At 43.8% G+C, this 17,579-nt stretch overlaps 1 protein-coding gene across 2 annotated transcripts in view; it reads right to left on the bottom strand.

Moving 5' to 3' along the window:
* LOC138246531 (uncharacterized) overlaps positions 1 to 17,579 on the bottom strand; it is a 52,594-nt gene that overhangs the window by 7,495 nt on the left and 27,520 nt on the right. Inside the window, exons 2-4 of one of the 2 annotated variants that reach the window (XM_069201191.1) lie at positions 16,836 to 17,010; positions 14,212 to 14,261; positions 4,968 to 5,094 (exon numbers count right to left, since the gene is read on the bottom strand). In XM_069201191.1, the coding sequence (XP_069057292.1) occupies positions 4,968 to 5,094; positions 14,212 to 14,261; positions 16,836 to 16,850 (192 nt within the window). In that variant the 5' untranslated portion in view covers positions 16,851 to 17,010. The remainder of the gene's footprint in view (positions 1 to 4,967; positions 5,095 to 14,211; positions 14,262 to 16,835; positions 17,011 to 17,579) is intronic. The other variant, XM_069201190.1, reaches the window with a different exon arrangement.

Raw genomic sequence — 17,579 nt, 5'->3', positions numbered from 1 at the left:
ACCTGTCAGTCACCTAGTCGATCCAAAAGTGAACTACTAGTTCGACAAAATGAATACCATATGCCAGTGGTTCCCAATCTGTGGTCCGGGGACCCCTGGGGGTCCGCGAAGCCTTCTCAGGGGGTCCGCGAGAGCCTAGAAAATTAAAAAATATGAACAAATGTTGACAAATTAGGTCCCCAGCTTCCAGTAATGACTCAGGCGGGGGTCCCTGGATTCCCATGATGATTCAGTGGGGGTCCCTGGGTTCCATCAATGTTTAAGTGGGGGTCCACAGAAATCAAAAGGTTGGGAACCACTGCCATACGCCATATCCTACTCCAACGCCGCTCCCTCCCTTCCCCTATCCTGCAGCATCCCTACCTGGCGCTCCATCTATCTTATCCCCCTCAATGACTTGACCACATTTTGAAGAAGACTCATTCATAAGAGGAGTACAACTTTTTGTTACTAGTTGTTTAATAATTAAATATTATTTGGTAGTTTCTCTGATATGTCTTTCCAAACAAGGATAATATCATTGATGTAGCAATAAAATAGTATAGGATCGTCACTCTTTTAATTAAAAAAAAATATACATAACATCCTGCTCACATTTCATCATAAAGTCATGTGATGCTCCTTGGCTTCATTTGAGTCCCAAGAGATCTCACCTGCCTGGCGCTATTATATCCCTCACCCGCAAAAGCCATTGAAGTTTACAATACAATGTAGAACAATGGTAGGGTCAAGTAGACGTAAATATTTAGGAAATTATATGATGCAACGTATTCCACTCAAACCTTCCTTATGCTGTGAAATAAAATAATTTCAAAGATAAAAGAATGCTACACTAAATAGGTGCAGTTCAACCCTTACTTTGGTAATGGACTTTAGTTTGCTGATGACAGAGGAGTTTTCAAAAGTATCTCCACGGAGAAAATAAAAAAACAACTTCACATTCAAGGGGACCTTTTTTAGAGGATACTCTGTCCCATATGTTAAGGTCTGTCCTGGTAGGAGTGGCCACCTATGCACTTCTTGGTCGGGCATGTTTGGGCAGGCAGCCAAATCCCACAAAGGGCATCCGGCCACCGCCTGATCCACGTGGAAACCATTCCTGTTGCTTTCACAAACTACCCATTCCGATATACAGCGCCAAGTGGGCAGCCGAGTAGGATTCTAGGAGGTTGAGCAACATGGGCGCAGAATTTGCAAGCCTGGGACGTTTACCACCCCAGACGAAGGAGCGCAAGTCTTGCTGCAAGCGCAAGATGTCGTCTGCCAGGATGGATGTGGGTAGAGATTGGAAAAACAGACTTTCTTAATGTTTTATTAAAATACATACAAAGACAATGGCTGTGTATAGACTTGCAGCCTCAGGGCAAATTGTTTTAATGCATTTTGATGTATCATGTTAAAGTATTGAAAGATATTTTCCAAATATGCCTCCCACGCATGTGTGCATGATGATAATGCTTAAAAAGCCATATTAAAATTGGTGCCTGATAAAATGCAACCATAATAAACTGGTTAAAAAGATATTTTTTAAGTTGTGCCTGCAAATAGTACTGAAGGCGGCCCTGGAAGCGCATGAGACCTGGGAGGGAGGTGGTGGGACTTAATGTCTGGTGGAGTGGGGGGGAGGGAAGGAGGGGCACCAGGGGCACCGAAGAGACAGGGAAAAGGGATAAAATAGTCCCTCACATGCTCAGCAAGGCAAAGTATGAATTCAGTAATGGGAGTATACAACATCCAATCAGAGAACTTGTAAAACCAACATGCTACTGGGCAGGACCCAGGAAATCACGAATAAGGAAGTGAAATAGACAACAAAGCCATCTACTCATAAGCAAAAGAGATGGGGCCAACCTAAACCCCACTCTAAATATATGTAATATATTAAAAACAGCAGGACTGCCCAACACACAGCTAAAGAGGACTGTAGAGACAAGACCTTTAATGAGCTTTTCCTGAGGACTGTTCAGAAGGATACAGCAATTTAGGGGATTATGGAGTTATTGCTAAAACTGAACACCGATGTTTTGAATATAGTTACAAATTAGTTGAGGGCTGTTTAGTAATTCATTCCCTAGCCGTTTTAGACTATGGGCCTGATTCTAATGTTGGCGGGCGGCAGGAGCCGCCCGCCAAGCTACCGCCGCTGAATGACCGCACCGCGGTCAAAAGACCGCGGCGGCCATTTAGACATTTCCTCTGGGCCGGCGGGCGCTCTCCAAAAGAGCGCCCGCCGGCCCAGAGGAAATGCCCCTGCAACGAGGACGCCGGCTCAGAATTGAGCCGGCAGAGTTGCAGGGGTGCGACGGGTGCAGTTTGCACCCGTCGCGTATTTCAGTGTCTGCTTAGCAGACACTGAAATACTTTGCGGGGCCCCCAGGGGCCCCGCGGCACCCCCTACCGCCATCCTGTTCCTGGCGGGCGAACCGCCAGGAACAGGATGGCGGTAGGGGGTGTCAGAATCCCCCATGGCGGCGCAGCAAGCTGCGCCGCCATGGGGGATTCAAAGGGCAGCGGTAAACCGGCGGGAGACCGCCGGTTTGCCTCTTCTGACCGCGGCCGAAGCGCCGCGGTCAGAATGCCCTGCGGGGCACCGCCGGCCTGTCGGCGGTGCTCCCGCCGACCCTGGCCCCAGCGGTCTTAGACCGCCGGGGTCAGAATGACCCCCTATATGTGGTTCCCTTTACAGGTAATATCTTTACTCTCACTACATAAGGTGGTAAGTAGTGACATTTGATGTATCACAAAGGTTTCTCCTTTTTGGGCTGGAAATGTCAGCTACCAATTTCTGCTAAAATTCATTCTTCTATCTGTTTGTAAGAGGGTTTTTATTCCAGTATTTTCCCCTATGAGAAAAATAGCTATTTCCAGTATGCTGCTTCTGGTAATCCCTACACCAATCTCACTTCTAGAGTCCACATTAGAAGAGGAAAGCGGTAAACCTTAATTGCATTCTATGAAGACTCCATATGTGTCCATCCAAAGGCATGTCCTGGACAGTGGTGTCACCAAAAGTGTTGTATTTAAAGAAAAACGTACTTACAATTTACACACTGAAGATCTGCTATGACAAAGATCCCATGCAACAGGATGTTCCGACTGCAGAGTACTGAAGTGGCTAGGGGCCAGATGTAGCAAAGGTTTTTACCCATTCTGTGTCTATGGGAAAAAGTGTTCGTACATATGGCCCCAGATGTTTTAAACCACAATGTAATTGTAGCTGGACACCATACGGTTGGATTCATAGCCATAAAACACTAGCATTTGTGAACTCCTGAAGAAGAGCCACATATAGCTCCATATACTTTGAGAACATACTTCTTTGCATAATTACCGGATAAACAGAACAATACAAATGACAGAATGAAAATTACAGATTAAAAAAAATACTTGACACAAGAATATTATTGAAGGAATTGGGAAATAGCGCTATATAAACATGCATATTAGATCAGGACTTTTGACAATGACTACAGGTTTATCGTATTGGGCTAAAACAGGAACAAAGCAGGACTAGAAGCCAAAAGCGTTTTTTTCTTTAACCAAAAGATGTGTTCAAGTGTTTAACGAATCTAAAGTTTCTTAAGACATTTTACCATAATCCTATTTATACTACTATTGAACTACTTCTTATGCCTCACATGAAAATGTACTCACTACAGTTTTCTTTTAACATATCGCAAAATAGGTATTAGACAACTACAACTATAAGTATTTCTAGAATTAACTAAAATATCAAAACCATGTAAGGTCAAAATAACTGAACTTACTCCCCCTAAAACAGACGATTGAGTTTGAAGTTCTGTGTGTCTCGCTTAGAACCTCACCTAGTTATGTAAGCCTCCACCTCACCAACACCCTCAAGATCTAAGATGTTAGCAGGCTACACGCAGTTCACTCACATATCCCTGAGCAAAAGGAAAAGTCACTGCTGGTTTGACTTGTCTGCATTAAAAGAAAATGGCCACCTTCCTTTTCTCCGCTGAGTTGCTTAACAGTTAAAAATGTTTTCATGAGGTTTGATAATGAGGTGAGTGGAGGTGATGCTGAGTACAAAGCAGAGGAGAGGAAACTGGTTGTGATGCCAAGGAACATGGGGCCTCATTTACAAAGAAATGTCGGAGCGCAGAGCTGCGCCAAATTGGGTAGTGCAGCGCTCCGACATTTAAAAAACGCAGGGATGCACCATATTTACAATATGGCTCACCCCTGTGTTTTCTCTAGTGCTGGTGCTAAGATTGGCTGCCTAGCACCAACGCAGGCACCCTCTAACCATAGTGCAAGGGTGACGGCGTTGCAGGGAATGATTGGTTATCTGCAGGAAGGTGTCCCTTCCTGCACATAAACAATCAATAATGGTGGTTTGTTACTTCTATGTGTGCTGCAGAATGATTGCTTATGTGACGCTCCAGTGGCACTAGGGGCTTGTAAATAAGCCCCATGGTGTTGGTGAGGATTACCAGGAAGTAATATACCACAATGCTGACCAAGTAGCAAGGTTAAAAAACATGACTGGTGGCATCCTAGGTCAATTTTTGAGAGTGGTTACGTATTGGGGTTCTTTATTAAAAAAAAGATGAGAAGTTAGGGCTGGGGTTTGAATTGCCCGTGTTACACACAGGCTGGTGTGGACGAGCACCACTCTTTAGCTCTGTAACCAGCCCACCAGAAAGTGCAATGCACTTACACATGGTGGCATTACATGAAATCAAGTTGAATGGAGGTCTCTCTGGAAAGTTTTGTCAGTAGCTTTAAAACAAAATGCCACACCTTCACTTTAATAAAAACCTATAGGCACTGGCCTTCTCTCCACTGCGCGTTACAACTTGTAGCAACCACATACTCGCAGCCACCACTCCTCCTTTTTTACTGCTTTTTCACTTCAGACATTTTTCAATTTCCACAACTAAATGATCCAAAGCAGCTTTAGAGAGACTGCGACAGCACAGGTGACTGGTGCTATACATTACCGTGCAAGAGGGGAATACCAGATCTTCCAGAGTGCACCCCTCAATCAGTTGTAGTGGGATGTGCCAGTTGTGCTTACGCTTTACCGGTGGGCCTAGCAGCTTCACCACATTTTTGTGCTTCAACTTTCTGGAACAAAAGAAACAGACATATTTTTAGGGTTCAGGCGAATGCTTGCTTTAACCAAAGGTGTTGAAATGCAACCAAAGAGCCAACAGCACAGAAATATGGAGGCACAATCACAGTCTAAGGTGGGCTAGTAGACTTTTGAAGGGAACTGAACACAAGTAAAGTAGATTATTTGCCTCACTCTGTTGCACACGGATCTTACACATGCCTAGATCTAATATTTATAGATCACACCCTCAAGCTCATGATGGCGAAGGCTGAGCATGAAGTGATTTCCATATGGGATCATGCTCCAGTGATACACAATATACACTGCAACAGAGGAAATTTGGGAAGGAACACGTGGCAACTTAATGATTCCCTCATGCGAGATCCCGTGGCGAGGGCGCAGTGATATTGCAAGTTAAAGCCTACCTCCAGTTTAGTGCATTTGACCAGACAAAGTTCTAACTAGTCTGGGATTTATTTAGGGCAGTTATAAGTGGATTCCTAATAGCCGAAGGGGCGTGGCTGATAAAAGTTTGGGAAGATGGTAGACTTAAATCATGGATGATACTGAAAGAGGCGGAATTCCACCACACAAAAAACACAATTGTGATCCAAGGTGTTGAGCCTAAAAGGCCAACGCAGAATTTTGGACGTGCAGAATATTCCCTAGATAAAAGTCAAAGATTTTATGAAGGGGAAATAAAGCAGGAAGGCTGTCGGCATCCAGAGTAAAACCGAAAAAACATGCAGTCATACATAGACACTAACTGGGATGAAAAAAATTGGAGAAGGCAGACGGGTTCTGCCATTTTACCAAGAGTTCTTTAGCACAAAACCATCTGACCCACAAGCAATTAAAGAATTTGATGGAGTTAGGGGTAAAGACAGACTTTCTCCAGATCAGGTGGAGTTTTTGGAACAACCCATCCTAAAGATAAAGTTATAAAAGAAACAAAAGGCATCAAAGAGTACAAAGCTCTGGGTGCAGATGGCTTTACTGCAATTTGCAATAGCATTTCTGGCCTAACTTGCAAGACTTTTGACTACATGACTTAAGGGTTTGGCCACCGTGGATCAGATAAATCTTCAGTGGCAGAAGCTAGAATTGTAGTGCTAGCTAAGCCAGGGAAAATGAGAAAGAATGCGGGTCGTATTGGCCGATTTCATTAATAACTGTGGAGACCCAGATTTCCACACAAATGCTAGAAACAAGGCTGAATAAGTTGCTCCCTGAAATGATACATTTAGATCAGTCCAGCTTTATGAAAGGCCACAGTGCAGGCGAATATATTTAAAAAAACAGGCCATTTAATCGTAGTGTCACCAAATGTCAAGGGTGGGTTGATGTTTCTCTCATCGAACTGTATGAAGACTTTTGATAGGTTGAAATGGGGCTATCCATGGGAAGCAATGGACTCATAATGAATATGTATAACATGGGCAGCCTATGCAGACCCGAAGGCATAAATCAGAATCAATAAGCTAGGTTCGGAGGAGATTCAGATCAACAGAGGAAGAAGACAGGTGTGTCCCTTCACCCCAATTCCTTTTGCATTTGATCTAAAGCCTCTAACTCATACAATTAGAAAGAATAAGGCTATGAAAAGGACCAGACTGGGACCTAACATGTTTAAATGGACAATGTCTGTGGACGACATCTTTATCTCCAGTGTCGTCAATCCCAGCCCTGGTGGGGGAGTGCAAATCAATGATGGCAAAACGCGGGTTACAAGCTCAATGCCACAGAAAAAGAGAAGTTAAACTTTACATCTTCTCAGAATACATTTAGATCATCTAAGGAATCCCTTCCATTCCAATGGAAAGGGTACTTGGGGGCTGCATAGGGTTCACCTGACATCTACTTGCCAAAGCTATATAATGCAAACTGTCTACCTCTATTTATAGCATCCTGAAAGACATTCAGAGATGGAGCAATATGCATCTCTTTGGGCTGGACTGTATAACATCTATAAAGTGGTGGACTTTCTGAGGATCCTCTTCCTTCCTACAGCTGAGAAAGGGAGACTTGGGGATCCAAGATTTAGTGAATTAGTACAGGGGCTCCCAACCAAAACTTGTACTGAATGGTTCAGAATGGAGAATGGGTGCCAGTGGTACTTTGTGGACCACACAATGGCAGGGCATTAGCTATGGAAACTCCAATAGGTAAGAAAAAAATAGAGCTGCGTGGTAGTAGGCTGTGGATTTTTTAACTTAAAACTAATCAGGGAACCAATGGGTGAATACAAAGGCTTTACAAGCTACCCATCCCACTTTACTAGTCTCTTTTTCATGATTCATATTTTCCAGCCAATATGACTCGCAAAGCTTTGAAACAATGGGTGGTCAATTTAGGCATGAAGTTGGGTGAACGCTTCGATATAGGAGCACGGCTCCTTTGATCAAGTGAAACATGATTTTGCGTTGGGAGAAATTAAACGATTCCAAACAATAGGTTGCACCCCTGAGCATTACATCAATTTGTTACATCTCAAGCCTCACGTATTTTGATGATTTTTTACAAACTCTTGCAGACGTCAGCTAAACACTTAATAGTGAAACAGTATCAATGCCTATGGGTGGTGGAATATTCCCCTAAATAGAACTTCCACAAGGGTTGAGATAAGGTATTAACTCTCTGAGTGAACCAGAATGGTAGTCCATAGTGCAGCTCGTGGCTAAAGAAGGTACAAAGGTGGCTGGTATATAGAAAGGCCTCATACCTTTATAACAGTGGCACTATTCCCCAATTAGGCTGCACACTTCTAATGCCACTAAATCATGTCCATGTTGAAGAACCTGAGGGGAAAGGGAGTCTGTCTAATGTTATGTGGCACAGCTCCAATATTAGCTGTAAATACTAAATGCCACACAGCTGATCATGGGCATTAGGATTCCTGTGCTAGTTCTGAATGTCCTTCTGGGTAGAATACCTGACATGAATTGAATCTGCAGTAGCCACTAAGAAATAAGTACTGATGTTGGGGTAAACAGACACTGCTGGGGGAATGGGGAAAGTAGATGCACATAATATGCTTGCACAACGGAATAGGGCATTTGCTGAGAATGAAGAAAGTCTCCGATGACATCTTGGGCACAGGGAAGAAATTCAATAAAACACAGTATCCATTGTTAGATTTTTTTACAGAAGGCGCTAGATTGCTTACTTGCTCAAGAACAATGAGGGCCCTCCAGAACATTCCTGGATATCACCCTTCATCCCCCAGGCTAGCTTGAATCCAGTGGCAAAGTGAGCACAGGACCCACGTCTGGGGATACCCTTCCCAATTAGGGTGGCTTTAGCAACACAAAAGGATGATGGATGGAGTGCCGAAACTTTTCAAACACTCACCCCAAGTCACAGATCTGGGTTTAATCCATTGTTCTTTTGCTCACCAAGCCACCGCAGGTAGGACCCAGCCACAGGCAAATCAGTCTTGACCCTGTTCCCCCATGGGAACAGTCCAGCCCAAACTGCCAGGACAGGTCCTCCCTGGACTCCTCTCCTTCGCTAACTGGATGACAGCAACCCACCTCAAATTGAACTCAGAAAAAAACCAAGATCATCATCTTCGGCCCCAACAAGACAGCATGGAACAACTCTTGGTGGCCCACCACCCTTGGACCACACCCACCCATGCACGCAATCTTGGCATCATACTGGACTCATCTATCTCCATGACTCAGCAAATCAACGCCATATCATCCTCCTGCTTCAACACCCTTGCATGCTACGCAAGACTTTCAAATGGATTCCTTTAGAAACAAGAAGAACGGTCACTCACGCCCTCATAAGCAGCAGACTGGACTACAGCAACGCCCTCTACGCAGGGACCACAGCCAAGCTTCAGAGAACTCCAGCGAATCCAGAACGCAGCCGCACGTCTCATCCTCAACCTCCCCCGCCACAAACACATCTCCGCTCACCTCAGATCCCTACACTGGCTGACTATCAACAAAAGGATCATCTTCAAAATCCTTGTCCATGCTCACAAAGCTCTCCACCACACCGGACCAGCCTACCTCAACGAACGAATCAACTTCCACAAACCAACTCAACAGCTCTGCTCCGTCTACCTCACCCTCGCTACAGTCCCCCACATCCAACGCACCACCTCCAGCGGCAGATCGTTCTCCCACTTTGCCGCCAAGACCTGGAACTCCCTCCCCACCAATCTACGCAAGACCCAGGACCTCCTAACCTTCAGAAAGCACCTCAAAACATAGCTTTTCGAGCAGTAAACCCCCCACCCTCAGCGCCTTGAGACCCTACCTTGGGTGAGTAGTGCGCTTAAGAAATTTGTTTGCTTGATTGATTTATTGATTGAGTGGAAACAAGCAACCTGGGACCGGTTTCAGAGTATCACCCTTCATCAGCCAGGCTTGGATTAGCACCTTGAGTCATAGAAGACAGATGGCTACAAAGATCTTCCCAGAACTAAAGAGAATCCTGAGGTCATGTTCCTGATGGAACATGCCTTCCATATTTATGATCTAATCAATGCACTGTGGAATGTGGGTGGTGATGTGCACAACATAATCTGAAGTTCTGTTGAATGTTATTATTTTAACTCAAGGACTCAATACAAAAAATGAATTATGCTGTTTGACATGACAAAACTCTATAGGGGGACCACCTTACTCCAGGCCATCATCGTCATCAAAGAAACTTTATTTTGTTTACCAGAAACCAACAAAGCATAGCAAAGACAAAAATCACTGTGCATACGGTAGTACGAGTGATTATTTTAATTCAACAGGATAAAACAAAAAGAAATCTAACACATGCATATAATGATATAAAACTGCTCATCGTTTGAGATGGCATTCAAATATTTAGAACTCAGAAAATTAATAGCACTCTGCCAATTTTTACAAAACACTACATTTCTTAGAAACAGATTCAAAATTTCAGTCATTGATAAAAAGCATGCTAAGTTAATTAGATATATTCAAATACAAAACTAACATTTAGGTTTTATACAAATAAGCATACAAGCTGTAACTCATCCCTGTGACTTAAGTGCCAACTTTGTGCATTTGGGCCAGATGTTAAGTAAAAACTGGGAAACTGAATACACAATTGGTCCTGTCATGTCCGATTTTAAAATTCTAAAAGCAACACCATAACGCATGACCCTCAGATTCAGACACACAGGCCGAATCCATCTCCTGCAGGGATTGCAATACTCAGGACAGAAGAAAAACACTTGCTCCTCCGACTCGGGTGCCAGGCTGCAGGCAGGGCATGTGTCAGGAGTAGAATTTGTAGACTATCTACTACTGAAAGCCCTGAGCAGTAAGACGCCCAGACGGAATCGGACATACAAACCTTTAACCAAAGTGGGAGTGATCTGGTCTAAAAAGAATTCAAACTTCGGGCATAACTTAAAATGAAAAAACTGATTGGACATCCAACCTATTCTATCACTTGACATATACTGATTATTAACGTATGCACAATAGTTGGATTTTAAGACTAGAACCTTTGCCTTCTGAATTTCTTCAGGATGACTACATAGTCTTTCCAACCCTAGTTTCTTAAACCAAGGAGAGACAAATTTTAGCCAAGAGATATTAACAGTGCTATTCAACTTCAACAATTCAGCCAGAAAGTCTTGATATTCAGATAATTCAGGGGTATACCAAATTCTTACCCAGCACATCAAGGGTCTTAGTTGGGCAACATCCCTTAACAATGTGGTTAGGGGAGTACTAACCGGGAACATAACAAGAGATCTAACAAACTTATTTTCGTCTAATGTCAATTTCCAGGTATCTTCATGCTCCCAGATCTGAGCACCATAAAATGCAGCACTTCGAGCCTTAGCCCTATAAACTTCTAGGGCAGGAGTTATGGGTTGTGATTGTGTATGTTTATAGAAATGCACCACCGCATTTGGTCCCTGCTTTAAAAGCAGAGAGCTTTTGCAAAGTTGTGATTCCCAATTAAGCTTTTCAGTCAACCTAACACCCACGTAATCAAACTGTAGACACTTTCAAGTGATTCGCCGTTAATTTTAACAATGCTATTCTTATTTTTGCTCTTTCCAAACACCACATATTTGGTTTTGGATGCATTTAGTTCTAGCCCACCAGAAGCACAAAAGGCCAAGAATGTATCAACTAAGTTCTGGAGGCCTGTCGGGTCTTAGAAATTAAGAATGAATCATCTGCAAAAGGCAGAATTGGGATCTTTATATATCTATTTACGATAGGGAGTCATTTCTACAGCTGGCAAGATCCTTAACCACATCATTTATAAACAATGTGAACAGGGTCGGTGTAAGGACAAACCCCTGCCGTACCCCCTGCTTTATGGTGATTCTGTCAGTCACTTCTCCCAAACTACCCCAATGCACCTGGGCAAAATTGTCTTTATGTAACCTGGCAATCATAGTGTCCAAATTAGCAGGTGCCCCCATTTCCATTAGGGTTGCCCACAGTTTCTTACCGGGCACAAGTTCAAAGTAAGCGTATTTCCAGTAGAGAAGAGTGAACCTAAAAACGTGATCACACATGCTGGTCTTGGCACTAAACCCTGCTTCAAGGAGGGGACAAAGTATGATTATTATCCATCCAGGCCTGTAATTTGTCAAGTGCCTGTCTTGCACAAATCTTTGGCAGATTATCAATTAAGCTTACTGGCCCGAAGTTGGAAGTAGATTGGGCAGCACCCTTTTTGAAATTGGGATATTCATAGCCCACCTCCATGTTTCGGCTCCATAGGACCACCTCCATAGCCCACCTCCAAGCAGTATGGCATTGGACAGAAGATTTACATATGGGGCTTATATCTGAGGTTCGGATTTGTATACGTCACCAGGTATGTGATCTAATATAAGAGCTTTTGCTAATTTTAAGCAGCTAATTGCAGAGAGGGTATCTGTGGTAAAAATAAAGAGATAGTCGTTCACAGTGCAGGGCAAGATCCTTTAATCGACCTGCAACAATGATCTATCCCTTGCCCTCACTCCAACTGACCTCCAGAATTCTTTTACATATCTTGGAATGCGAGGGCTCCTTAGAGTGAGGCGAGCGCTGCGAAGGTTCTAAGTATGACAGTATCTTCAAGGCTAAAACTGAAAACCATAATACTATCAGGTGGACACACATCTCCAGTAGGGGTGATGGACTCAATCAATAGTACCTGAGAAGTGCCTCCTCCCTGTTCAGCATAAAGTGAATAGAAATGATCCACCCATTTCTCACACTGGACATGATGAGCATGAAAATGAATGCTATCTAGGCTTACGTGGGCAATAAAATGCTTGATTGTCATTTGTTATGGTTGCCTGGAGCAAGTCCTGCCAGTTCTTCCCAACCAATTTGCTTTTGGCTTTAACAAGGGCAACTTTATATCTGTGTCGTACCTCGGTGAAGTCAGAGTGGCTTCAGCCTTTAAAAGCCTTCCTTAGAGCTTTCTTCAGTGTTTACACTCTGTATGGTACCATTTTTGCGTCTTTTTTTGCAAGATTTTCTTCTGATCGATTCCCTTGCAGAACACACCTTGCTGTTTTGGCAAAAACATTTTTATGAATATCTAAAATTGAAATTAACAAATGGCCAACCTCTTTCAAATTAGAAAAAAAGATTATGAGCTAGCTATAATAGGCTCACGGGCTGAAGTATAACACAGAGTGAGGTCACTGTTGAGAAGGTCTCACTCAAGAGATAGCAACAGAGAGTTATGGTCACTGTCAATGCAGAAAATATCTTCCATGTCACTGAGCAATGGCCAAGCGCTTACAACCAGAATAATATAATCTATAATGCTAGTGTGGAGACCTCTTTTAAACGCAGAAGACCCAATAGAGTCAGAACGGGTCCTACCGTTACATGCTCTAAGGCTCCTCCCTATCACTACAGATGCTAACTGAAGAGCAATGTTGGAAACAAAGCTTTGCGCTCTGCTAGACAAACCAGGTATGTTCCACAATTTATCTTCATCCTCAGTAAGCACTATAATTGATAATGAAGGCTCAAATGGATCATTAAAATCCCCTATAAAAATCTTGGCCTGTTGCTGATAGGCACCAAACAAATCAGCCAGCATCGATAAAATTGGAGAATCTGTGTTAAAGGGAGTAGATCTTACATGAACATAAACAAAATCAAGCTCAGCCCTGTTGGGAACCTAAACTGTACCCCCATTATATCTAGTGAGTCGATCTACAGCTGTTTATATGCACAGGCAATAGTATGTTTCACCAAAATCAGAAGGCCTTCTGAAGCCCTCCCTCAGCAGGGGGACAGCTTCAACACTGTGTGATGTAACCATTAATTTTGCACTTTCCCCACAGCCCAAGTGTCCTGGAAGACTCTAACACCACTTACTAGTTGGAGTCTCTGTCCTTACGCACTTAGTAGAGATTACCGTAGTTGTGCAGATTATGGCATTTGTATTAGGCAAGGTATCCTTCTGGACCAGGTTTCCTTGCTGTGAATGTCAGCCAACTAAATTTAATCGAGATTCTGGGCAGCAGGTCTTAGAGCCACAGATATAACGCTTTGGCAGGGGTTGTTGATTGAGCATCTTCTGGGTGTCCTTGACCGCAATGGTGATAGAATGCAGAGGAGAAAGTTTGAACTTTATAGCAGTGGCCCAAGTATCAAGCAAATGGCAAGTGTGGAGTTTCAAAATTGATTAAACTTTTTAAAGATAGAGCAATGTAGTCATGACTGGTGGAGCCGTTATTGCACCTTTCAGTATAGCCTATGTCGGATCTCACAACTAATAAACACGTCTGTCACGGTTTCGGGCGGGTCTGATCAGGACTCTGGTTGGGACACCCCTTGAGGTCACCGAATATCCTAAAGAGGTAGTGTACTGGGGCAGAAGAGCAGCTAAAGGCATACACGGAAAGGACAGCTATAGACAGGCACAGGAAACAGGAAAGTAAAAGCAGAGCAACCCTTGTGTGAACAAATAGGAAACGGACTACTAATGTACAAGCACGCTGGGGTTGTACACAGAGTAGGGCACAGAACCTCCCACAGTGACGGGGAATGTCAATGCCTCTGTGCAGTTTGCTCTTACAGATAGTCACCCTGCCAGCCCCATAGAAAGGAGGCAGCAGATGTGATTCTGTCTCTGGACCCTAGAGCACAAACAAGAATAGTACTTACATACACAAGACAAGCTCTTGTGTGTCCAGCTGGAAACACAGTGGCGATTCCTGGAAAAACAGCAATAGCACACTGTCACTGTTAGGCACGAAAGACAACGTATAACACTAGACAAGGATAGGGGCTGGAATTGCCTCCTGGAAACCAGGAGCCCAACCCCAGTACAAAGGAGGACACTGATACACTGGTGAAGACTGATAGGACACTTACCAGACACAAATACCGAGAGGAAACGGAAACAGAAGGAACAAACTAAGAGACAGAGGCAGGAACTGGGAACAGGCTCAGGCTGAAGCAAAGGCAGGACGAGGACTGGAAAACAGGGTGCAAACGTCTGGCTGGAACCGAGAGAGGACTGGGAAACAGAGAGCAGGCTCTGGCTGGAACAGGAAAGGAGAGGGCTGGAATACAGGGAGTAGGAATAAGCAGTAAACAGGACTGGGAAACAGAGAGCAGGTTCAGGCTGAAACAAGGCAGGAGCAGGACAGAGAAACAGGGAGAAGGCTCTGGAAGAAACAAACAGGTACAAGGCTTAGAGATAGGGAGCAGACTCTGTCTGGAACAATCAGGAGCAGGGCAGAGAAACAGGAAACAGGTTCATGCTGGAACAGAACAGGATCAAGACTGGAACACCATCCGATAAGGGGTCTGTAACACAAAGGAATCGAACTCCAATGCACGACAAAAGATCTTGAGGAAATGGCTGCTTATAAGCAGTTCCAAGCTGTAGAAAACCCCAGGAGGAATCACATAACTGGGCTGCACAGGAGAGGTCTCAGGTGTGTGTAGTTTCAGACACTTTCAAGTCCTGGAGGAGAGGATCCAGTGAAAAGGAGCAACTGGACTTCTCCCATAGAAAACAAAGGGAAACAGAATCCAGGCTTTCCTGACTACCAGGCTGTGAATTATGGGATTTGCAGTCCCAGGAAGAAAATGTAATACTACAAAAGTATACCATGGCGAAAAGAGAAACAAACGGGAGTCAGCAAGGGTCTCTAGATAAGTGTTCAAGGTGATTTCCAGGCTAACGGCAGTACCCTTACAGCGCCCCCTAGAAATGGGACGACTGAGTCGTAACAACGTCTCACCCTGATCCAGTGAGTTACTTTATTTATTAAAGATGCAGGATCCTCACAGGCACTGCTCTCTAGCCTTGGTATTTGAGTCAAATAAATCAATTTTCTTGAATTGCCTCTGGCAAAACTTGCAGAAAGGTTATCCGTGTGGCAATTAAAATATACGTTAGTGACCAAGGGAGCTGGAGTAATCTCCTGTGTTGGTAGGCTGATCTTTTGTGACAACTAGTAAATGGATCAAGATGATTAGTAGCTGCCGCAGACCGCAGCTGCCCTGCGTGGATATGTACTGAAGCTGGAGTTTCCTCTTGCTGCTTCGTGTTCTGTTCTACAGATACTGGGATTACCATAGACTAAATTGGTGCCCAGATTCCGTGTAGTGTAACGTAATTTATCGTGGAGCGGGGGCCCTGGGCCACAACTCAATGCAACTTGTTCAGTACCAGAAGAAGGGCCCAAGTTTGTTAAAGAAGCAGGCATATCGCTCTCATGGTAGCAGTAGCTACAAGCAAGCAGCACCTACATTAGTGGGACCCTTTTTAAGCCAATCAAATATTTCAGAAGCTATAACCAACAGTTTATCCAGCTCTGGTGAAGAAAGAAAAAACTATCACTTTCAGTTGTTGTCTCAGGCTCATAAGCATCAAAAGTGTGGACTGTCACATTGTCAGAAGAGAGTACTTGTTTGAACACACAACATTAGGGGCACCTACAGTTAGCTGAGCAGAAAGAGGCTGTCTGGCCTGATTGTATTCCAACAGCTGTGGAGTCAGAAAGGGCCCTCTCTATCCAGCCGGTATCAGATCTTGATTTAAGGGCATTCCTCTTGAACACTTCTGGTACTGTCCCGGATGCTGTAGTGTTTTGGAGAGTCAGTGTTTAATATATTTTGGACTTCTCAAATTTTGTGGTCTAGGGCCTTGATAGTACTAACTCTGCCCGCAGAGATAGTAGGGCAATTCCCACCAGCATGTGGCATTTTGGTTATTTTAGCAGTTAAAGTGGTTACCTCAGTGGCCTTGTGCTTCCCCATGATGTTAAAATGCACCAAATACTAAAAGTTTAGGTACCTGCAAAGATCAATAAGAGAAAACCTAAAGGGGCAATGAAAGAGGGAGGACTTGGGCTCTCTTGGGCAATGACAGGCAAAGATGGGCCCAGTCTTGACCTTGAATCCCATGCGCATCCCATGTGAGTCAGGACGTGTTTTTAGAGGTGGTTGGTGGTGGCAGCCCCGTCTCTGCTGTAGGAGTGGTGCTCTGGGGGATGTAGTCCCACCCCCAGGGAACGAAACAACTTCAGACGCGGCAAGTCGAAACAAGTATACTCCAGGCCATTAATGACTGTCTCCAGCTCTGACTTAGTCACCTTCAAATATCTGATTTTTAGTGTGTTGGTCTAAATAATTCAATGGAAGCAAAACAAGATTAGATGCCCAGAATGTATTAGGCTACCACACAAGAACCAGGACTGGAAAAGTAGTCCGTAATGACCTGGAGGAAGGTGGTTAAAAAAAAGAATAACATTATTTTTCTATAGAGTACTCACGCATAGACTCGACATTCTCTTTTAAGGTCATCCTCATCCATTTTATGACATGGGATAATTTTGATAGCGGCTGATGTGCCTTCATACCATCCTTTACGCACTTTGCCACAGCAACCCTTGCCAAGATAGCGGTCTGAGCAGTAGTTCATGCTTTGCAGAAGAAGAGATCTTTTCCCTTAATGGCAAACAAAACACAAATTATGGTTTGCACTGTAAATCAGAAGTTAAACAACTGTCTCAAGTAACATGAGAAAACAGCTACTTTCCACTAATGTAATAATAATGGCCTATTAAAAAGATGGAAATTCTCCTCTTTCTGTGTAATGTGGATTGCTGCCAATTTGAGAAAGCCCTGGAAATACAAGACGGCACCTTGTGAGTGAGCCTCACTACCCACGTATTTCCATTCACCTACTCACCTACTGCCTTTGGTTACCTACCCATTTACTCATCCACATTGTCATCCACTGCCATTCACACAACTCTTATACACAGAGACCCACATTTTCTCAGCCACTTCAGTCAAGCCCTGCAAAACACTTATTCAAACAAACACACATTGCCTCACCCATCCAGTATCCAGCAGTTTCAGTGATAAAAGCTACACGTTTATTTGAGCTGCAGATTACATGTTTAATATGACATATCACGTCATTAGTCTGCAGAACAAATAAAACGAGCATAACTAGCCATGATAAATTACTGGAACCATTACTGCCTTTGAGAGACGAAATCACCTACAGA

Source organism: Pleurodeles waltl, chromosome 7 (assembly GCF_031143425.1).
Source record: "Pleurodeles waltl isolate 20211129_DDA chromosome 7, aPleWal1.hap1.20221129, whole genome shotgun sequence".
Taxonomy (NCBI): domain Eukaryota; kingdom Metazoa; phylum Chordata; class Amphibia; order Caudata; family Salamandridae; genus Pleurodeles; species Pleurodeles waltl.
This window is presented reverse-complemented; position numbering and strand designations above follow the sequence as displayed.